This window comes from Artemia franciscana, chromosome 11, assembly GCF_032884065.1.
Source record: "Artemia franciscana chromosome 11, ASM3288406v1, whole genome shotgun sequence".
Taxonomy (NCBI): Eukaryota; Metazoa; Arthropoda; class Branchiopoda; order Anostraca; family Artemiidae; genus Artemia; species Artemia franciscana.
The window spans coordinates 10,535,422-10,559,357 of NC_088873.1; the positions used below are offsets into that span (position 1 = coordinate 10,535,422).

General features: G+C 35.7%; 1 protein-coding gene across 4 annotated transcripts in view; it reads right to left on the minus strand.

The window, feature by feature from the left end:
• Positions 1-23,936, minus strand: part of LOC136032790 (transient receptor potential cation channel trpm-like) — a 113,798-nt gene that overhangs the window by 41,894 nt on the left and 47,968 nt on the right. For all 4 annotated transcript variants that reach the window (XM_065713160.1, XM_065713161.1, XM_065713163.1 and 1 more), the window contains 5 exons: positions 22,758-23,051; positions 17,003-17,141; positions 16,106-16,420; positions 7,860-8,171; positions 3,626-3,815 (listed from right to left, as the gene is read on the minus strand). In XM_065713160.1, the coding sequence (XP_065569232.1) occupies positions 3,626-3,815; positions 7,860-8,171; positions 16,106-16,420; positions 17,003-17,141; positions 22,758-23,051 (1,250 nt within the window). The remainder of the gene's footprint in view (positions 1-3,625; positions 3,816-7,859; positions 8,172-16,105; positions 16,421-17,002; positions 17,142-22,757; positions 23,052-23,936) is intronic.

The following is a 23,936-nucleotide window of genomic DNA, read 5'->3' on the forward strand; positions in this document are numbered from 1 at the left end:
AAATAATTGGCGTGGGAGGGGGCCTAGATGCCCTCCAAGTTTTTGATCACTTAAACTTAAACTTTGGTCATTTAAACGGCACTAAAACTTTTCATTTCCGTTAGAATGAGCCCTGTCGCAACATTCTAGGACCACTGGGTCAGTACGATCACTCCTGGGAAAAACAAACAAACAAAAAAAATAAACACGCATCAGTGATCTGCCTTCTGGCAAAAAATACGAAATTCCACATTTTTGTAGATAGGAGCTTGAAACTTCTACATTATGGTTCTCTAAGACGCTGAATGTGATGGTGTGATTTTTGTTTAGATTCTGTGACTTTCAGGGGGTGTTTCCCTCTATTTTCTAAAATGAGACAAATTGTCTCAGGCTCGTAACTTTTGATAGGTAAAACTAAACTTGATGAAACTTATATATTTAAAATCAGCATTGAAATGCGATTCTTTTTTTTCTGTTTTTTAGAGTTTTCGTTACTATTGAACCGGGTCGCTCCTTAATACAGTTCTTTACCATGAACTGTTTGATTGGTTTACATCAGTGACGCATTTTAATAGGTCAATTACATCATTTTTTTAGTGTAAGGTAGAAAAGGAAGACAATAGCCGCACTTTTTCAAATCATAAAACTGTTTGGTCATCGTCTTTCATGGGTAGGGATCTACGAGCTCTAAAGTAATAAAATAAAATACTATTAAATGGCTTAAAGGATTAAAACAAAATGGCTCATTTTAAATAGGGATAATACAATTTAAGTTGCACAATGAATTCAAACAAAAAACTATATCAAAAGCTACATAGTTTTGGCATGTTTCTAATTTATTCGTTTTTCTTAAATGCAAAAAGAGAGATAACTTCCCCTTAAGTTCACATTAGAACCTTATCTCAATTTAATTTGTATACACCTGTAATTTAATGAGCCCATAACATTATTTCTTAACAAAAAGCTAGAAAAAGAAGCGAAATAATTTCCGTTTTAAGATCAGCATATCTGTTAGGTCATCATCTTTGTTGTGGTAGTGATCTACAAGCTCTAGAGCTTTAAACAAAAGCCTTAAATAGAAGTTCTAGAAAGAAACTGTTTGATTTCAGCCACACAAAGAGTTATGCTACGCAAAATAAATCAAAATTAAATAGTCATTTTTTATATAGCTTTGAAGCAAATTATAATGTGACACCTTCGATTTTCTTACAATAAATCAATAGACCATCTTAGAAATCTAGAAAGGAGCATTTTTTCATGCATCCAACATTGATAATATTTACGTTTACAAGTTATTCCGTTTTTGATCAGAGTTTAGACTAACTTTTGTCAAAGAGGGTTCTTAAAGGGGGGTATCCATAGACAAGGGGTCAAAAAAAATTCTAAACACTAGCATAGAAAGAATTTGTTCCTCATTAATCAACATATTAAGTTTAAATACACATACAATGCAAAATTAAAACTAGCATCGATTGATAGCTAATGAGGCATAGGACTCTTCTGATACAACCGTTAAGCTGTTCGAATTATTATACAATATATAGCGAGGCCATGAAGTTCCTAAAGGAACCCAACCTTGCAATCTATATTTATTTTGGTAATACCCTCCCCTAGCAGAGGAACAGCGAAAAAAATGTATGATAAACTTAAAACCTCTACCCTTAAGTCACTGAATCAATGGGATCCGATACCCAATGCATAAAACACTTTATTCGTCCGAAAATAGAGCCATATAGAGGATTTTAACCGCTTCTTTTAGTTTAATTCATCCAATATTTCCAGGAATCGTTTCCAGGGGAACACCGCCTTACATTTATGGGGAGAGAGGGAGGAAGGCTAATGTGGCATCAAAATAAAGCGAAAATGGCCACAAAACAGTTTGACCTGATCACTCATTTGGTTTATCTTAGTTTTTAGGTTTTATTTATCTTTTTTTTATTGATAGTCTATAGCGATATCAATCAGTATTAAGTTTGACTTGTTATAAGGCTTTAATTGCGCTTGTTTTAGTATATATATATATATATATATATATATATATATATATATATATATATATATATATATATATATATATATATATATATATATATATATATATATATATATATATATATATATATATATATATATATATATATATATATATATATATATATTTTAGAGGATGGGCGGAGTTGGGTTTCTTCGAGTTCCGTCCTCTTAAGTTTTAATTTTTGTTTCTTTACTTTTCTTGAGAAAACATTTTTAGAAAAAAAATTTCGTCAAATTAATTACATAGAAGGATTCCATAATACTCGTAAATCCTCTAGCAAAGACAGGCTTGAGAATTTTGAGACAGTTAAAACAAAGAAAATATTTATTGGTTCTTTTGAATTTTAAGACTTTAACAGTATAGAAAGTTTTCGAGGTACAATATTTAAGAAAGAAAACTCTCTGCTTTTCTCATGGCAAACGTTTCAGAAGCATCAGCACTGGGCTACCAAAACAAATGATTGACCTTATATTTTGCTGTGTTTTCTACCCTTATTAAATATTCGGCTGAACAGATTTTTATGCCAAAAACAGTGCACTTTGAGCGGTATGGTTCCTATAATCGACGAGATATGATGAATTAAATAATTAAGAGTACATTGGGCAAGAATTTAGTAAAAACTGAAAAACTAGAGAAGATTAAAAAGGCAAAAATTAAACGTTAGAGAAGACCGTTTTATTTTGAAACTGACTTTCACAAGTAAACATTGCCCAACCGGTATTTCTTATCAAATCCAAATCATATATTTTATGAATTTTACTTAATTTTATATTCTACAGAATATAACCTTTTTGTCTATAGAAAAATCAAATCACTTATCTAAAAACAACTATTTGATGCTATACAACGGGTAGTGGTTTCTCAAGTGCGGCTCTATAATACAAACGTTTCATACCTATGTAGAGTTCATCGTTCTCAGTTATAGAACAGCCTAACAGTTCCTCAATTACTTGACCTTGCTCCTCTTTGGTCTTTCCTTAATTGTGGCAAGAGAAAGCAAGTTCATCTCCTTTACTTTTAATTTGCAAAGTATTTAATGGTACTTCCAACTTGGACAAATAACTCTTTTCTTTGATTTTTTCCCATCTTTGGTCATTTCTATTTGTCCGTTGTTTGTAGTTATCAAAGTGTGTTTGTATTTCTGTTGTCTCTTTTTTATTTTTTCGTGATTTCTACTTTGTCTTTTTCTGGGCTTTCTGCTTAGTTTTCTGTGATGGGTTATAAATAAAATGATAATGATGATGATGAATGAGGTTGATTGGTTTTCACATGCTCACAAGATAGAAGGAATGAGAAAACGTTTTTTTTTGCTTGAAGCTGAGAGGCAAGCGAGTCTAAAGAAGACTTATCGAGATTAAACAAATTCAGTAGACTTCACTAAAGGGAATGAATCTTTTGCGTAGTTTTACAGATATACCCAGTTTCGTCACTCTGTTGGGGGATCAAGAGGAAGAGGCTTACTGAATGCGGGTAGTATTTTGTGTTTGAGGGAATTGGGTGAAATTGGTTTTTTCTCTCGTCCTCGAAAATGAGTACATGCTAGGTTTGTTTTTTTACACGCCTATGGTTCGACTTGACTCTGTATTCACGGAACTAAAATATATGACTCACCAAGATCCTCAAATTCAATCGCATTTTTCCTTAGTTCCTCACATACTTCTGCCTCTAGGTCGTCATCTGCTGCTTCTTCTGCCATTGATTTGTACAAACAGCAGGCAATTAGGGCTTTAGCTAGTGCTTCTTCCCCATGTTGCCACATTAGCTTTGCCATAGAGTGACGGTTTGTCAAAACTGCCCAAACCTTTAAATTAAATTGATTGACTTTAAAGGGGACTAGCAGAGAGGTATTAAAATAGGTAATATCAGTAAGGCAGAATTTTTATCACTCAGAAATAGGAGTACGTACTTGAGGGGTTAGGTGTTGATATTTCTAATTGATTGGCGGAGAAGGTTACAATAATTTAATCCTTTTCTTGTAAGATGTTGAAAAGGTTGAGTGAGAAATTTTTTTTCTGAGGTGGTTTGGTAGGAAATAATTTGCGGTATTCATATTGAGTGACAAGGATTTTCTTAGAGATATAGAATTTAGTATATATGTATAAATATATATATATATATATATATATATATATATATATATATATATATATATGTATAAATATATATATATATATATATATATATATATATATACATATATATATATATACATATATATATATATACGCATATATATATATATATATATATATATATATATATATATATATATATATATATATATATATATATATATATATATATATATATATATATATATATGTATATATATATACATATATATATATATATATATATATATATATATATATATATATATATATATATATATATATATTGATTTGTTGGTTTAAGTGTGGTTCATAGAGCCCATACCATTTTCTTTAGGTTATTCACTTAACTTACATTCTAGGGAGCGTTTTGTAGTAATTTTTTAATGAATATTTTCATTAGTATTACCCATCAGAGCTTTTAGTGCTATTAAATGTCTAAAAATTATAATCTATAGCTTAATACTTCAAACGGTAAGTTCATTAGAAAAAAACCTGAGGATCTCAGAAAAAATAGACAAAATTGGAAATTTCTAATGTTATTTAGCAAACAAAGGGAATCCCCAGATTTCTTTAATTTATCTACTTTACTTCTTGTAATCTGGCTTTCTATCTCATTACTCAGAATCAACGAGACATTTTTTTTCATTCAAAAAATTCTTATTTTAGTAAAAATACTAGGAACAATTTATGTTTTTATTCACTAAAATTGCAATCGTAAAATAGTAATATGCATAGTAAATAATATGACTAGTAAGAAAGACAAATATAATGGTAAAAAGTATAGAAAATATATGAAGTGGTAAATAATAAAATAGTAAAATGTAAAAATAGTGAAATATACATCTTTCTGGAATGGTATTTAGATGAAGAGAAAAAAAACCTCCTGAGGCCCCCTAAAGCTTTAGTTTCTTAATATTATTAGCATTACCAATCCACTCACAAATATTTTAAAATTAGTTTTACCTCATGACCCCACCATATATTGTATAATAATTCGAACAGCTTAAGAATCCTATGTCTCATTAGCTATCAATCGATGCTAGTTTTTCTTTTGCATTGTATGTGTATTTCAACTTAATATATTGATTAATGAGCAACAAATTCTTTTTATGCTAGTGTTTAGAATTTTTTGACCCCTTGTCTATGGATACCCCCCTTTAAGAGCCCTTTTTGACAAACGTTAGTCTAAAGTAGCAGACGTATATTTCTCTGAATTCTAGCAATAAACATATAAACACAGAGAATAAAAAAAAGAATTGATTGAATTAAAATCAAGTAGTTGTGGGCATCAAGTCATGGCTAATTGAAGAAAAAGCCAAGACAGGTTAGAGCCAACTCTGATCACAAACGGAATAACTTGTAAACGTAAATAGTACCAATTTTCGATACATTAAAAAAAGCTCCTTTCTAGATTTCTAAGATGTTCTATTGATTTATTGTAAGAAAATCGTTTGGCAACAGGGTATAAAAACCATCAAACATTCTAAGTACTTCTGCCTATTTGTTTCACTTCCACACTAAAGCAGAACCGTGGTTTTAAGACTCCAAAGCTTGACGGAACAGTTTCAAATTTTCATCAATCCGGCCAGAGTTTAATGCTTTTCTCAAACCGCGGAGGGTAGACTTTTACTACCGTTTCGTAATACTAACAAATAAGTGAAAAATCAATATTGACAAAACCATAATTTTGGCCTTAAACAATTACCATGTTTTTAAAACCGTACTCAGCCACCGATCTTTACGTGAAAACACGAATAGTACTGTCACTTAAAGCACATTCTAAAATAAATAAATAAAATGCAAAATTCCACATTTTTGTAGATAGGTGGCGAAAACTACAATATGAATCTTTGAACCCCTTTTCCTAATTTAAATTTTCTGTCCGTTTTTAATGCTATATCTATGGTATTAAATAGATCCTGCCTCCATAAATATGGACTTGCAATTTTCATTCATTGTCGTTGGAACAGCGATTTGACTTTTAATCTCACATCACGTTCCGCCACAATGGGATACCGCACTTCTTTCAAATTCTACGGTCATCAGTTTGATTTTGGCGCCCTTCTTGAGCTTGGTTAAGGGAGAATACAGGGAGGAAGAAGTCATGTATTCCTTCCATCATGAAGGACTACACTAGCTGCCATTTTCCATCCAAAATATCACTATACGTTCAACTTCTCCCCTAAAGTTTATCAGTTATCCACTGGGACTATTATGTGGTATTTCCACAATCTAAATTCATTTCCTCTTAATCTATCAGGAAAAACAGCAAATAGTTCTGAGTAAAATAATAGTAAAATTCTGTGTTTAATAATATGCAACAAATACACCTTTCTTTGAAGATCTATTTATGAATAATATGAAAAAAACTTCGTTTTCTTAAAGAGTTAAAGAGGCTGCGTCCCAAAGTCGAACCTTAAAACGTACAGGAATTAGGAGAGGCAGTTGGGGGGCTGCCGCCCCCCCAAACCCCCCGCTTTTAAAGACTATTTTGTACAGGTTTTTTGTTGTGGGGGGACTTCATTGTTACTAATTACTAGTTTCGGCGCAATGGTTCTCCTGTTCTCTTGTGTTTAACATTTTTCGAAGTTATTCCATTATTCATTCATTTCAATTTTTTGTTAATTAAAAGAGGGCCTTTCCGAAGCCAAGAGCGGGGGGTTAGGGGGGCGGCAGCCCCCCCACAACAAAAAACCTGTACAAAAGAGTCTTTAAAAGCGGGGGGTTTGGGGGGCGGCAGCTCCCCAACTGCCTCACTTAATTCCTGTACGTTTTAAGGTTCGACTTTGGGACGCAGCCTCTTTAACTCTTTAAGAAAACGAAGTTTTTTTCATATTATTTCTGTACGTTTTTCTAAAATCCATGGTGGATGTAATTTAATAATTCCTGTACTCCTCGTTCAGGAATTAGGACTGCCTCTCCTAATTCCTGTACGTTTTAAGGTTCGACTTTGGGACGCAGCCTCTTTAACTCTTCAAGAAAACGAAGTTTTTTTCATATTTTGTGAAAAAAAACCGCCCGATAAGGGACTTGAACCCTTGACCTTAGGATGAAAAGTCCCACGCTGTACCGACTGAGCTAACCGGGCATGTTTGAAGTCGAAATACCTGCATGTGTATAAATATAACTTTTAAAATTTCAAAAATTAACATGGGGAAATGGGTTTTTCTAAGCTAGAAAATCGGGGGGTTAAGATTTTCCGACGAAACTTTCCAGGAAAATTACTCGGAGAATTCCGCGTCGAATGAGTCTTCGTACACCCAGATCCGATGTCCGCTGTGACCTGTAGGCGTGGCAGAAAAAAACAAAAGGAGAACATGAACATTAAGTGGCTATGTGTGGTTTCTGGAAAACAGGGAAGGAGTTATCGGATCGAGCTGAAATTTCGCGGATAAGCTCCTGGGCCCTAGGGGATCTTAACTTGTAAATTTCAGCCCGATCGGACAACGTTAAAGGGGGGTGGGGTTGGGGTGTCGAAACTTTCGGCCAGATTTTCCCCATGAAGGAAAAGTCGGAGGGGGATGAAATTTGGCAGATTTCTTAGTTGGAGCTCGGGCTACGAAATGCATCCCTCCCCATCCCTCTGCGACCACTGGAACCGAAGATCGCTTAACATTGTCGTGGTTCACCTCTTTAAAGAGGCACGAGTGTGCCTCCTTGATTTTAAAGTAACGTCCCTAATTCGTTTCCGCTTGAAGAAATCTTCCAAAACTTATCTTAAGTGGTCTTACCAGTAGTTCATTAAAAGGGAATCGGAATGCAACTGCCTCTTTAACATCCATGGTATCTCCTTCATGCCCCGTCACTGTCTCATTCATTAGCACTGATTGAAGCAGAGATGGTTGGAGAGATACAAACGTTTTCCTCATAACAGCAGTGTAAGCTCGACGGAATTTTCGAGAGGAAAATGATGATTTATAAGTTCCTTTCATCAGTTTATTAATCACCAATCCAATATCGAAAAGTGTGTACTTGTAGTTTCGTATCATAGTGGGTCTTACGTCAGCTACTAGATATCTTAGGGTATTCGTGCTTTCCGCTTTCTGGAATAAAAAAGCAATTTTTATTCGTGCATCGATTAAAAAAAAACACTATTCAGTTTAACAGAATTTCAAGGTAAACATAATCAGTGTTTCCAATATCCCTAAATTTTTCGGTGTCTCTCTATATTCCCCAAAATTAAATGTGATTTCTATGTAAAATCCTCAGAAATTAATTATAATCATAATTAACAGTATATAATTTTTTTAAAGGTTCATGTATTTAAGAAAGTTCATTTTGGGGAACTTTCTTTTAGGGAATTCGATGAAACTTCGGAAATTTAGGGATAATGGAAGAATTGTGCAGAACTACCAGTATTTCTTATTAAGGGAGATGGAGGGGTCAATATAACTGGTTCAATTTAAAACCTTATTAGTTTAAAAACTTGGAGAGTATAACAAGAAAATAAAATCAACAAACTCACCATATTACAATATAGCACAAAAAACAACAAATATATGTACTAGTCGGTCTGCAGCACAACTAAACAATCAAAGTCAAATTTAATAAACCCTAAATTATCCTTAAAATACATTGTTATATTTTTACCTCTTGCCTTCTCCCAAAAAATGCCCTCAGAGATCTCTCTTTGCTTCTCACACAGCTTTTTAGAGCAAAAAGAACTCTACTCTTACTCCTAATACACCTAACAACCCGCTGCAGCCCCTAGCCCACTAATGTAAACACTGCTGCACGCAATCCTTCTCAAAACCGTATCCAGGGAGGGAGAGTTAGAGGTTTTAATTCTCTCCTCCACCCCAAATAAAATTTGCCCAAATCGTAAAAACAAAATAAGGTTTGTATAACTAATTCTTAATGCATTTTAATTTTTTGTACCTCCCCCCCCCCGAAAAAAAAACAAACACAAATCCTGGGTACAGCCATGCTTTTTCTCCATCCTAATCTATTTAAAGCGTCACTTTTTATCCCCTCCCAAAAAGTTCAAATTTCCTTTAAATCCGTTCTTGTGACCTTTTCCCACCTTTTTCAGGGATGACCTGCTTTTCTTTTGGCCCGTGATGAAGAACAACCTTTGGCAACCTGTCTCTCTTCAACGGCAAAACGTGTTCTAGCCATCTTAACCTTTCTCTCATTTTATCTCTGGAAAATGGGACAGAGCCATATTTTTCTTACAGCTTGTTGTTTGATATATGGTCATGCAAGCGGGTACCCGAAATTACCGGTGAACAATTCTTCTGGGAAACAATTAACAAATACTCCTCCGTCTGGAAGCCCACATGTATCACAAACAGGCTTAACCACCGTCATCACGGTAGCTTCCAATATTTTAGTCTTTGTTTTGAGAGTTATTTACATTTTTCTACAAACCATAGCATGTGGAAAATATGGTACATAAGTAATATCTAGAACTACCGTTAGAAAGAGGGAGTTAAGATGAAAAAAATCGGACATAGAGATACCCTCTGCGGCAGGTTCTTGAGATGTGTTACTTTCTAAGTAAGCATCAAAATAATTGTGAGAAACGCTGCTATGCCACAACAAAAAGTAACCAAATTCCTCAATTTTCTCTTTAAAGATATGATTCACGGTCACGAAGAATTGTACTCGACACAGAAATGGTGCGTTGCGAAAGTAAAAGCAATTTGAAAGGATGTTTGATACCAGGTGCTAAGCATTTCCCAACAAAACGATTATCGCAACTGCCTGTTTGTATTAAACCCGTTGCCAGAATATTAAGAGACAGATTAGTCACCCTGAAGTTTAGAGTTCTGGAATCCTTTCTGATTATATATTACGCCGACCATACTAGATGATGCAGCACCAGAATATAATACATATTTCTCCCGTTTCATGCAGCTCGGCTCAACTTGGACTATAACATAATCCACTGAAAGTTTCTAGGCAGCCAATCTGCTCATAACAGACGAAACGCTATTTGAATAAACTTTATCCATTGTGGATTTTAAACTCATATTCTGAAAAATACAAACATTTGATTATCCCATCATTCACGGTAATACACGTTAGTTAAAGAGTATGCTTGTCAATAAAGATCAAAACATAACGGTTAGTAAACATAAAAACGCTAAATTTCTTTAATATTGCCAATACAAACAAAAGTCTAAAAATTATATACCGAATTCAAACATGTAATTTTCGCCAAGTCATATTTAACCATCAAAAGTCATTAGCATCAATAAATTTGTATACTTTTGGAATAAGGAAGAAAACACTCCGAACAATAGATGCAATGTCAATGAAAATTGCAACACTAATGTCAACCTGTTCTAAGAATATCACAACGGAGACACGAAGCTACTATCAAACCGTTCACGTTAAGGAATGACCTGGGCCAGTAAGTAGCAACCGAGACCCTGTCAGGAAGAACTTTAACTTACAATTTATAAATAAAAAATTGTAAATCTCTTACTGGATACAAATATGTAATTTTCGTCAAGTTATATTTAACCATCAAAAGCTATCAGCATCAATAAGATTGCAGAGTTTTATAAAAAAAAAAAGGAAAATGATCCGAAAAATGGATGCAGTACCAACGAAAATTTCAACACTAATTTTAACATTTTCTGAGAATCTAAAAGCTGAGATATTAAGCTGTTCACAAAGTTAGTGGTAATGAACTGTTGTAAGCAGCCACCTGGCTCAATAGTAAGCGAAAGTCTAAAATACGGAACTTTGACACTAATAGATGCATCAAAAGAATCAAATTTTAAGCTGATTTGAAATATATAAAATTCATCTAATTTAGTCTCACCTATCAAAAGATACGAGCCTGAGAAAATTTGTCTTATTTTGAAAAATAGGAGGAAACACCCCCTGAAAGTCATAGAAAAAAAGTCATATAAAGTCCTAAAATTCATACAATTTTTTCTTTTCCCGAGGGGTGATGGTATCGACCCAGTGGTCCTAGAATGTCGGAAGAGGGCTCATTCTAATGGAAATTAAAAGTTCTAGTGCTCTTTTTAACTGACCAAAAACTGGAGGGCACCTAGATTTTTCAGCTAGATTTTCCTATGCTCATTTTTTTCCAAAGTCAAAGGATCAAAATTTTGAGATAGCCATTTTGTTCAGCATAGTCGAAAAACATAATAACTATGTCTTTGAGGACGACTTGCTCCCCCACAGGCCCCGGGGGGAGGGGCTGCAATTTACAAAAGTTGACCAGTGTTTCATACAGTAATGGTTATTGGGAAGTGTACCCGTTTTCAGGGGGAGCTTTTCGGGTTTTTGGGGGTAAGGGGAGGGAGCTGCGTGGAAGGATTTTTCCTTGGAAGAATTTATCATGGGGGAAGAGAAATTCAATGAAGGGGGTGCAGGATTTTCTAGCATTATTTTGACTCTTTGTCACTGTTCTTCTTTTTAAAACAAGAAAAAACTTTAGCATAAAGAGTGGGACGTTGAGGAGGGGACAACTCCTTTCATATACGGAAGAAATTTCTTTTCGTTTTAAGTTTTAATGTCGCTCCTTACTTGCAGTTTAAAAAAATTATTTAATCAAACAGTTCATGGTAACGAACTGTAGTAAGGAGCGACCCTGCTCGATAGTAACTGAAACTCTAAAAAATAAAATTTTGGTACCGATAGTTACATCAAAAGAATCGCATTTTAATGCTGATTTTAAATATACAAGTTTCGTCAAGTTTAGTAATACCCATCAAAGTTACGAGCATGAGAATATTTGCCTTATTTCAGAAAATAGGGGGAAACACCCCCTAAAACTCATACCATCTTAACGAAAATAACACCATCAGATTCAGCTTATCAGAGAACCCTAAATGTAGAAGTTTCAAGCTCCTATCTATAAACATATTGAAATTTCGCATTTTCTACCAGAAGACAGATCACGGATGCGTTTTTTTTGCCAGGGGTGATCGTATCGACTCAGGGGTCCTAGAATGTCGCAAGAGGGCTCATTATAACGGAAATCCAAAGTTCTTGTGCCCTTTTTAAGTGACCAAAAAGATTGAAGGGCACCTAGGCCCCCTCCCACACTCATTGTTTCCCCAAAGTCACCGGATCAAAATTATGAGATAGCCATTTTATTCACCATAGTCGAAAAACCTAACAACTATGTCTTTGGGGACGACTTACTCCCCCACAGTCCCCGTGGGAGGGGCTTCAAGTTACAAACTTTGACCAGTGTTTAGATATAGTAATGGTTATTGGGAAGTGTACATAAGTTTTCAGGGGATATTTTTGGTTTGGGGGGGGAGAAGTTGAGGTGGGTGTTATGTGGGAGGATCTTTCCATGGAGGAATTTGTCATGGGGGAAGAGAATTTCAATGAAGGGGGCGCTGGATTTTCTAGTATTATTTCAAAGAACAATGAAAATAAATTTGAAAAGGTTTTTCAACTGAAAGTAAGGAGCAGCATTAAAATTTAAGACTAACAGAAATTATTACGCATATGACGGGTTCGCCTCCTCGTAATACCTTGCTCTTTACGCTAAGGCATCCTTAGTAATTTCAACTATTTATTCTACGGTCTTTGTGATTCAGGGGTCATTCCTAAGGAATCGGGAGAAAATTTAAGCTTTAGTGTAAAGAGCGAGGTATTGACGAGGGGGTGAACCACCTCATATACGTAAAAAAACATATGAATATAGAAGTTCGTTGCGTAATTTAATTCGTATGCTACGTATATTTTTTACTAATTAAAACGATCGTAAAAAATTAAAAGTTCTAGTGGCCTTTTTGAGTAATCAAAAATTGAAGGGCAGCTAGGCCTCCTCACCCGCTCTTTTTCTTCTCAACATCTTCGAATTTGAACTATGAGAAAGCCATTTAGCTAAAAAAAAATTAATATGCAAATTCCGTTTTAATTATTTATGTGCGGAGAACCAAAATCAAAACATGCATAAATCCCAAAACATTCAGAAATTAAATAAAAAGAACAAGTTTTTTTTAATTGAAAGTAAGGAGCAACATTAAAACATAAAACGAACAGAAATTACTCCGTATATGAGAGGGGCTTTTCCTCTTCGACGCCCCGTTCTTTACGCTAAGGTTTTTTACTGTTTTAAAAAGCAGAGTTAAGAGTAAGTCAAACTTTAGCGTAAAGAGCGGAGCGTTGAGGAGGAAAAGCCCCTTTCATATACGAAGTAATTTCTGTTCGTTTTAAGTTTTACTTTCGCTCCTTACTTTCAGGTAAAAAAACTTGTTTTTTTATTTAATGACTATAAAGAATGACCCGTATCAATAGCAATCGAGACCCTATCCGCAAGAAGTTTCATTTACAATTTACACATAAAGCAATTCGATTTTTATTACTAGTTTCAAATATGTCAATACATTAATGTATATATAATAGAACATTCTCTCTAAAAAGGAATGATTTTCTTACACCCTCCATTTCAACCGTTTGAGAACCCTGTAATGTCAGACCATTAGCCGTATAATGGTATAATGGTCGTATAATGGTATAATGAGCCGTACGGCTCATGCCGTATAATATTGCTCATGCTCTCAGTATGGCATAAGTGAGCTTAAAGGTAAAGTGAGCAGATAAGATAAGTGAGCAGTGATTTGCGGATGGTAGAATTCCTTCATACATAGGATAATATTTGCTTGCTTTAAGTTTCAAAGCCACAACGTCTCATGTTATATAACTGTCAAATATTCGTAACTAATCTGACGTCTGCGTAACGCAACAGGTAGTTATAGCCTAAAGGCAAGCGTATTCTCCGGAATCCAAGTTCGAGTTCCATTTATTTCATTAAATGAACAATTACAAAGGGTTCAATGGCCTCTTTTCGGGGGAGCGACTTACAATACCTATTCAGTAATAATGCTAAACGTGCCCATACTAAACTACGCCTAAAAAAAAACAATTAATGATGGTTGGTGTCCAGGATTCAGGGGAAATGTACTTTTTTTATGAATGAAGCCTGAAGGTAGGCGAGTATCGAATGAAAATCTCATATATTCAATAACTTTCACGAAAAGATGAAGAATTTTATATGTAGTTTTATGAGCACACTTACGGCTGGGAGGGGTGGGGGGTCTAATTGATACTCACATATTTTTTTTTCCTGAGGGCGATAAAGGGGACATAGAATTCTATTTGTAGGGTAAAAGGGTAAAATATTTTATCTCCGATCCTCATAAGAGGGTGTATATTACATTTTTTCCCTCTTTTTATGTCTGTTGTCTGACAAGTTCTTTGGCTAGTAGTATATGTGTGAAATACATCCATAAAGTAAATGAAAAAAAGTGAAAATTTTTTAAGCGTAATTTTGAAATGTTAAAAACTGGACAACAAAACAGCTTGAGCTAAGAAATTATACGTATGTAGCGTCTTGGCCTAATAGTAACCGAAAATCTAAAAGACAGAATTTTGCTAGGAAAAATACACGAAATTCATCAATTTTAATTCTGCAAATCAAAGGCTACGAGCCAGATAAAATTCGATCAATTGTCAAAACAGGGGACAAAAGTCCCAAAAAGGCATTAATTTTAACCAAAGCCAAAAAATCGGACTCGGCATATCAGAGAACCATACTGTAGAGGCTTAGAGCTCCTATCTACAACACTACGATTTTTTTTTTGCAAGAAGAAAGATTACAGATGCGTGTTTATTATTTTTTTTTTTTGGATGATTGTAACGAACCAATGGTCCTAGAAAATCGGTAGATGGCTCATTTGAACCGAAATCGAAAGTTATAATGCCTTTTTAAGCAGCCAAGAGATTGAAAGGCAAACAGTACCCTCCCATGCCCCATTTAATTAATTTTTAGGAGAATTTTAGCAAAATAATTACTTCTAAAAAACTTTACAATTTCAAAGTAATATACTTATGTATGTATATATCATACTGTTGTTCTTTTTTCATGCTAAGAAATTCAATTTTTTAAATGTTGATAAAATGATGTTTTTATCATTGACACAAGTTGTTAACTATTTCGTGACAAAGCTGTACTGGAGCTTAAATTAGGGCCTCCCACTGTAGCTATGCTTGAGGTGTACTCATGCCTTAGTAAACAGTTTTGGAAACCTGTTTGACTAAACTTGTGTCAAGCAACAAGTTGTACAAAAACCGTAGTTATACCCCATTTTCTAGGACTATAATGAGAGAAATGTTGAGGGGGCTAGGACATATTTGGCATATTAAGGATGACAGACTGACAAAGACTACTTTTTTCAACCATCTCTCTGGGGCAAATGAAATGCAGGTCACCCCGTATGGGATAAAAAAAAGATGATAAGGAGGGATTTAAAGGAAATGGGAAGCTCTTATTAAAGGAGTAAACAGTGAACCCTTAAATAGATTGCGTTGGAGAAGAAGCGTGCGCAGCTAGTCTGGTGGCTTCGTACTGCAGTGGGTCGCTTGTAGTAGTAGTGTTCAGATCAGAGCCTAATTTAAGTCCCTTCAAATCTTTCTAAGACTAATTTGTTTGCATCTTTAATGGCGTCAATTACTGAAGGACCTACGACCCAATTCCTCTTCAAAGGCGCTTCAAGCTATTAAAACCTTTACTTATACATTTTTTCTTGGGGGGGGGGCATCGAGCAAAGAATGTTTTGGGAGTTCTTCAGATGAACATATAGGCTATTCACAGTCAGTTAGTCAGTCCGTGTGCATGGTTTCCGTATGCTATTTTTCTGCACTCCTTCAATTTTAATGTATGAACGTAAAAAGACATTTTTGCTCTTATTTGATAGCTAAGATTGACCTTTATGCATTTAAAAAATTCTACTTTTTGAATTTCCATTGCAATTTTTACAAGTTCAAATATGCAAAAATAAGAAAATATTCTTCCTTTTGAGCAACTTTAAATCCTTCTCTAAAAAAAAAAGTCAAATTGATTTTTTAGTGTTGGCTCGATGAATGAATAAATTTGAAATTGATGAAGCTGATGAAACTGACAAATATTTTACTGTGACCATAGATATTAAAACGAGCCTAGCGTGTGAGGAATAAAAAATAAAGTCAAAGTTTAAGGTTCTAAATTACTTACGCTATTATAGAGCTCTTCTAATCTCGGGATTGTTAAAAACTGAGACATATTGACGCCTTGTTCTAGAAGTAGTCTTACAAAATCAACGCGGTTCTGAGCCAAGGCATCCATCATGGTTTCATGGAGCGCAGAATGCGTCCAATTATGATGAGACTTAAACACCTTTTGACGAGCCAAATCCACACGATTCCAGATTAAGGTCAAATTAAGATTTAGTTGAGGGGCAAGGTGCTCATTTTCAAGCAGGGAGCCCATTATCTGAAAGTCTAAATCGCTGCAGCAGCCCTCTGTAGAATCAGGTGACACGATATGGATCTAAACAAATTTAGAATAAGAAAACATACATAGAACAATAGCATTCCAGGAGTAAAAAATCAGGAATCATATTTTGATGAAAAAAATTGGCACAATTTAACAAATGCACATTTAATAATGTAACAATGTAACCTTTAAATTAAACAAAAATATAATGAAAAACTTCAAAGATTCTTCTCAATGGGAAAATAGATATGTCGCCTGACAATAGAAAGGAATCTTACTATGTTAAAGCCTGCATTCGAGGAGAAAATGAAATAAATAGCATGCGTTGGCAACACAGGGATTTTAGGCTGAAAGCTTTTAGAGCTGTGGAGGAGGCGGCAACATTTTGACAAATTTGCACAATTTATGGACATTTTTATAGGGGGGATTCTTAATCTTTTCGGTAAAAAGCTGCAAAGACGTCGTTTTTACGTCAGAGCAATACTACTTCCTTTAAGTTTAATAGAGCACCATCATTGAAATTGGAGCATCAAAAGAGTGTATTTTCAGCAGAAAAAAATGAGATCCTTCAGAAGAAATTCAGATTCCAGTTTGGAAGTAGCATAGCAAAATTTACAAGCAGAGTAAACAACTTACCATATCTCTTTTTTCTGCGCATAGTTCCAGAAGCGAAAAATATACTTGAGTCTCTTTTATGCCAGTGCTGAACATCGATTGTATTGATTCTAGAACATAAGCACGTAGCTCTTGGGCTTTTGTACTAGTTGTCATGTACCTTCAAAAGAAATATCTTAAGAAAAAAAAAGTTACAAACAAATACCGGAAGAGGAGTGAAATTTCAGTTGCAAATAGAAAATCTAAAGGGAGTTAAAGAAAAAGACATGCTGAATGTCTGGACCATGCACTTCAATTTAAACTGAAAACCATGAAAATCGTTTAACCTTGAAACATAATAATTTGAAAACAGTAATCTACAAGTTTAAGACCTTACAAATTAGTAATCTTGTAAAATAATAATTTGCAAATGGCAAATTTGGAAGTATTTTAAAATCGATAAAGTAAAAGACCCAGTCAATGCCATAACCATGCTCTTCTATTAAAAATCAAAACCATGCAAATTGTTCAAGCAATGCAAAATTTCCAAAGGGCAAATTTTAAAATAGTTTAAAACGGAAAAAATAAAACATACACTGAATGGCGGAACCGTGGCATTCAATCAAAAATGAAGACCTCGCAAATTGTTTAACCTTGAAAAATAATGATTTGCAAACAGTAATCTAGAAGTTTAAGAGTACTTAAAAAAATAGAGAAAGTAAAGGAACATTGAATGGCAAAGCCTTGCTCTTCAATTAAAAATGAAGACCTTACAAATTATTAATCTTGTAAAATAATAATTTGCAAATGGCATGTATGAAAGTATTATAAAATGGATAAAGTAAAAGACCACCTTCTCAGTAGGGGCCCACCCCAGGCCACTCAGCGCGTCCCCAGGTGGCGGATAGGGGAAAACCTTGCAGATATGCAGGGTACCTCCAGTTGATGGAGGCGCGGACCAAGGGGGGACTCAGCCCCTGGGGGTCCTAAAACGTAACTGGGATACCTTCGCCTGGGGGACATAAATTCAGGCGGAGGAGGAAGAAGGCCCCTCTGATGTAGACTGAGCTGGGCCCACCGGCGTGTGGACATGTCCCGTCAGCTTCAAACCTTCTCCCAACAATGGGTAAAATCGTATGGTATGGCAGACTTTCATCGTGGGAGGATCCTCTTCAGGAGGACAACTGCGAAAGGGCGGATGATTCAGCGACGAACAATGGCCTCTGCAAGTTGACGGAGAGGAGTGGCTTACCGCCGTCTCTTAACCAGCCTTGAAACCTCTCCTTTCAACAAATGAATTATGGGCTCTATAAATCAAAGCAGAATTACTACCGCGTCCGGGGAAACCGACGAACCTAGCAATTTGATGATGATGATGATGATGGCGAATGGAAGTAATATTGAACATACTACCGCGTACGGGGAAGTCGACGAACATGCTACCGCGTAAGGGGAAACCGACGAACATGCTACCGCGTACGGAGAACCGACGATCATAATAGGCCTATGACGACCCCCGGACGGGATGAGGATACCCTACGACTCATCTCCACTAAAACTGTACTCAACATAGGAACACTCAACACCCGGACTCTAGCCAAACCAGGAAAAATGGATCTACTACTGAGAGAACTAAACCGATACAAGTGGGACTTAGTCAGGCTATCTGAGACACACCTCCCCCGAACCGGTGAAGAAACTATCTCTGGAACCTCCCTCCTACTCTCGGGACGCACCGATGGCACTCACAGACAGGGTGTTGGATTCATCCTCTCATCAACTACAAAAAGGCGCTGATCTCCTTCACGCCCGTATCAGAAAGGATAGCAGCCATTAGACTAAAGGGATCCGTGTCAAACCTTACCATCATCCAGGTATATGCTCCTGACTCTGCCAGAAGCGATGAAGAATGCGAACAGTTCTACTTTCAACTTCAAAGTGTCACCGACCAAACACCAAAGAAAGATATGCTCATCGTCATGGGCGACTTCAACGCTATCACGGGCAACGATCAGACTGATCGGAGAGATGTAATGGGACCGCATGGCCACGGCCGACTGAACGGAAGAGGTGAAAGGCTAATTAGTTCCTGTAGAGAAAACGACCTGTATATAACTAACACCGCCTTTAAACACAGACACCGCCGTAAGGTCACCTGGAGATCCCCCGACGGAGTAACTGAAAACAAGATAGACTATGTGCTGATATCTAAACGCTGGAAGTCCTCAATAATGGATACGGTATCCCTTCCTGGTGCGGACTTTGATTCAGATCACTCACTCCTGATGTCCAAACTCAAGCTAAGACTGAAACGACTCCCTAAGACGACAAGAATCCCTAGATTCTGGACAGAGCTGCTTCGCGACCCCATAAAAAAAGGCGCCTATACCACCAACCTATCGTCAAAATTCCGAGCTATCCTAGAGAACTTCACTTCCCTCACTACCGTCGAAGAGATTGATCAACTGGCTGAGCATGCAACTTCTGCAGTTTTGGAGACAGCAAATGATGTCCTTGGGAGGAAAACGAAAGACGAAAAGCCATGGATTACTGAAGAAATAATCCAACTACGTAACCAAAAGCGTCTCTGCAACAACAAAGCTGACCCATGCAGCCGAGACACCTATAAATATCTCAAAAGGAGAATCGAACGGGAAGTCCGAAAGGCCTTGCGTAACCATGTTACCGAGAAATGCAAGGAATGCGAAACCCAGTTTAGGAACGGAAACAGTCAGAAACTCTTCAAAACGGTTCGTGAACTGTCTAGAAGGAAAGATCCCTACTCCACAGCAATCCTAGACAAACAAAAAAAATCCCACAACGACGCAAAAATGAAGCTCGAACGATGGAAGGAATATTTTGAAGATAAATTAAATCCGCAGATCATTGCCGATCCCAGCATCCTAAAGTCCTTCCCCATTAATGATCGAGAACCTCCACCACCACTCTTAAAATCAGAAACTGAGGCAGCGATAAGATCCCTAAAACAAGGGAAGGCCCCAGGACCGGACGGTATCACTGCTGAACTAATTAACATTGACTAGAGGACGTCGTCGAATTGTACCACAAAGTTGTGTCAGCCGCATGGTCAACGGGCCACGTCCCACAGCTATGGTGTAAGGCAGCAGTGGTCCCAATCCACAAAAAAGGCTCAAGAAGAGAGTGTGAGAACTACCGCCCGATCAGCTTGACCAGTCATCAAGCTAGAATACTGACCAAAACTCACCTACGTAGAATCCAAGCAATTACAGTCTCCGTTCTGGGTGAATACCAAGCTGGTTTCCGACCTGGACGATCGACCATTGACCAAATCTTCACCGTTTGCAAGCTCATGGAACACTTTGTCGAGTTCAACAGAGACCTATATCATCTCTTTATTGAATTTCAGCAAGCCTTCGATTTAATCTGGAGGAAAGGTCTGTGGCACATCCTAAGACATTACGGTATCCCCGACCAAATCGTCACGATTATTGAGAATATATACAGCCAATCCAGAAGCCGGATACTCACCACTGATGGACTCTCTGATGAAATTCTCAACATCCTCGGGAGTTTTGCAAGGATGTATTCTGTCGCCCCACCTGTTCAACCTGTTCCTTCATGCCATACTGTCACTGATACCAGACGAACATGGAGCCAAAATAGGTGGAGTCCTAGTAAACGAGCTCGCCTATGCTGACGACATTGACCAGCTCTCTACAACGGCCGCTGATATCCAAAGACAAGCAGACTATCTCAACGAAGCCACAAAACCTTTTGGGATGCAAATTAACGCCAAAAAAACGAAAGTTATGGTCACGTCACGCCAAAAACAAGCAGCTACTCCTTCCATAATGATTGACGGCCAGCCAGTTGAAACGGTCGACCCAATTCGTCTACCTGGGCAGTCTCCTCACAGCGGATAATTGTCACACCTCCGACATCAAACGCCACCTAGCTCTTGCTAGCTCCAGTTTTAAAAGGCTCACAAATATCTGGAAATGCCGAAACTTTAAAGTATTTTAAACGGAAAAAATAAAACATACACTGAATGGCGGAACCGCGTACTTCAATCAAAAATGAAGACCTTGCAAATTATTTAACATTGCAAAACCATCACTTGCAAATAAGAAATTCAAAGTACTTTAAAGCACTGCTTTCCAACATGTGAAAACTTTCGTATATCCGTCACTCCCTAGATTAAGACGACCCGAAGCCAAATGGAAACTTAAAACACAATATATATATATATATATATATATATATATATATATATATATATATATATATATATATATATATATATATATATATATATATATATATATATATATATATATATATATATATATATATATATATATATATATATATGTACTAAGGTCCGACCGACACATCGGCCGACCAATATTTTCGGGCCGATATGAGGGTCAGTGGCATTATCACATATAAAAAAAACATGGGTTATCGGCCAATTTTTTATTATTATTTTTTTTTTTTATGCGCAACTTGTCCATAAGATAGCACCAGACTTATTCAGGTAATTTTTGTTTTTCGAGTCCCAGGTGATTCAAATAAAGTCAAAGTATATTTGTTGTCAATACTTATCAATACACACTCAGTGGAGCTTTTTTTTTAATGTGTGCTGACTTTAAAAAGTACATCCTCTACCAAAAAAACTAAAAAGAATACAATAAACGATGAATTTCTGTTTATGAATATTTACTTGTGTGGGTTAAAGATCCAAGGTTTAACTGTTTAAAAGTAAGATATCCCGTCAAGGGTACTACTAAGGGGGACAGGGTGTGTATTAAGGCGAGGAGTTCCAAGTTGTCACCGCCACGTGCCGACGCCTTGGAAAATTAATCTCGAAATTTAGATTGTGTGTCCCCATTTGTTAGCATTCCGGAAGATTTTGTCAACACATTCTTTAACTCGCTCCTCCAAACTTAAAACTCTAACTGCACCCCTGTATCCAGTGTGCCTATCATTGATTTATTAGTAAGAGACCATATCATTAGAGCATAAAGCAAATCTTTCACATTACTACATGAGCGATTAAAATTCGAAGTCCCGCTATTGAAATTTGGGTTTTGAATAATAAACTTGAATAAATATTTTACGCTCCTTTCAATTAGATTTTCGCGTATTTGTGTTTACTTAACTGAACTGATTTCTTCAAATATTTTTTTCTTATTTGTCACTCCCGCAAAAATCAAACATTTCTTGTAAATGTCCTAATTTTTGGAATCTACAGTGAATTATTGAGGCTGTTCTTTGGTGTGCAATGGACCAAGGAGAAACATGCGAGCATAAATATGGGCAGAGAATGGGGGGGGGGGGGTTAAACTTAATGTAAGTTTTTTTTTTCCTAGAGAGGGGGGAATTTATCGACAAATTATATAGGTATCAGCACCCAAAATCCAAAACGGTCAGAAACTATTCTACATATATAGTTGTACGCATTGAAATATATATATATATATATATATATATATATATATATATATATATATATATATATATATATATATATATATATATATATATATATATATATATATATATATATATATATATATATATATATATATATATATATATATATATATATATATATATATATATATATATATATATATATATTCAGGTAAATTTAAGGTTATCAATATTATATTGTGACTGTCATTTAAAAATAAACCTACCTGTATTATTTAATAACATCTAACTCACTCAAAATGTCAGGACAAGTTGGGCGACAAAATAACAGTGGCAAATGAGAATAAGAAAATTACTTAATGCTCTTCAGAGATACTACCTGCAGGCAAAGATAATCAAATCCGATGCTTTTCCAGATCCTTCAATAACTATAACTGGAGTTGCTGGAACCTCCATTATATACTGAGTCACAGTTTGAATGGTTTGGAGATCTCCCTCAACGATCAAACAGGCTAAAGGTATATTACAGCGATTTCTGGACTGAAGACGAATATTCCCGATAGATTTCTCTAGCCTTCTCCGGAGAATTAGTTCATGACCACCCTGTCGACATGTACCATTGTCAGCAAAAAGAAAATAGTTATGTCGATTGCTTAGATTAATAAGTGCTGACCTAGGAAGAAGGATGGGTAATCATTAGCTGTACGTTAAAAATACAAATCTTTTTAATAGATTTTCGCAAATTCAATCTCCTTTTTAAAAAAACAATGGGCCAAATGAAAGATAAAAGTTTGACTTTGTCCAAAAGATGAATCACTTGATACAATGCATCAATTTAAACAATGGTTCAGTTGACACATTGAATTTGAAGTCCAAAATGATAAAAATGATAAACAAATTATTTTATTACTCAATAAGATCGAAGTTTTCATTTTGTAAGACTACAAAAAACACTGGATACTGAGGTAAAACTGAAGTTGATACTTCGGTTTTCGGGTCGGGCCTCTGTGAATTTAAATTCGAGGTGGCAACTTGCTAATTTTGGTATCCAAGAAATTCAAAGGTATTTAAGATCTGGATGTCAATTACTAATTTTTATGTCTAAGACAGTCAATGATGACATTACAGTACATCCTATGGATATCTATGGGACTATTATTTGCAAAAATAGCTTTGTTAGAAAAACATAAGTCAATAACATAGATTGAAGAAATCGGAGAACAAATTTTGGTTTATACAATACCCCAATTCCCTCCTACAGCCATAAATATAAAGTCACATGAGTAAAAGATTTATTTGTTACCAAGCATTCGCGGTTGCTACAACCAAAGAAAGTACAGCAAAATTTCACCCTGACGTCGGGACCCAATAAAAAAAGTACCAGAACTGAAATCAAACCCACTGGACTTCTGAGATTAGCAATCGGTTGCCCCAACTTTTTATGCCCTTGAGTCCCGAAATTAGAAGGCGTCTAACACGATCCGAAACCGCACCAACCTGGATTTCTGGAGACCTAATTTTAGTGATAACCCTGAAAACTGCAACAAACATAACATCA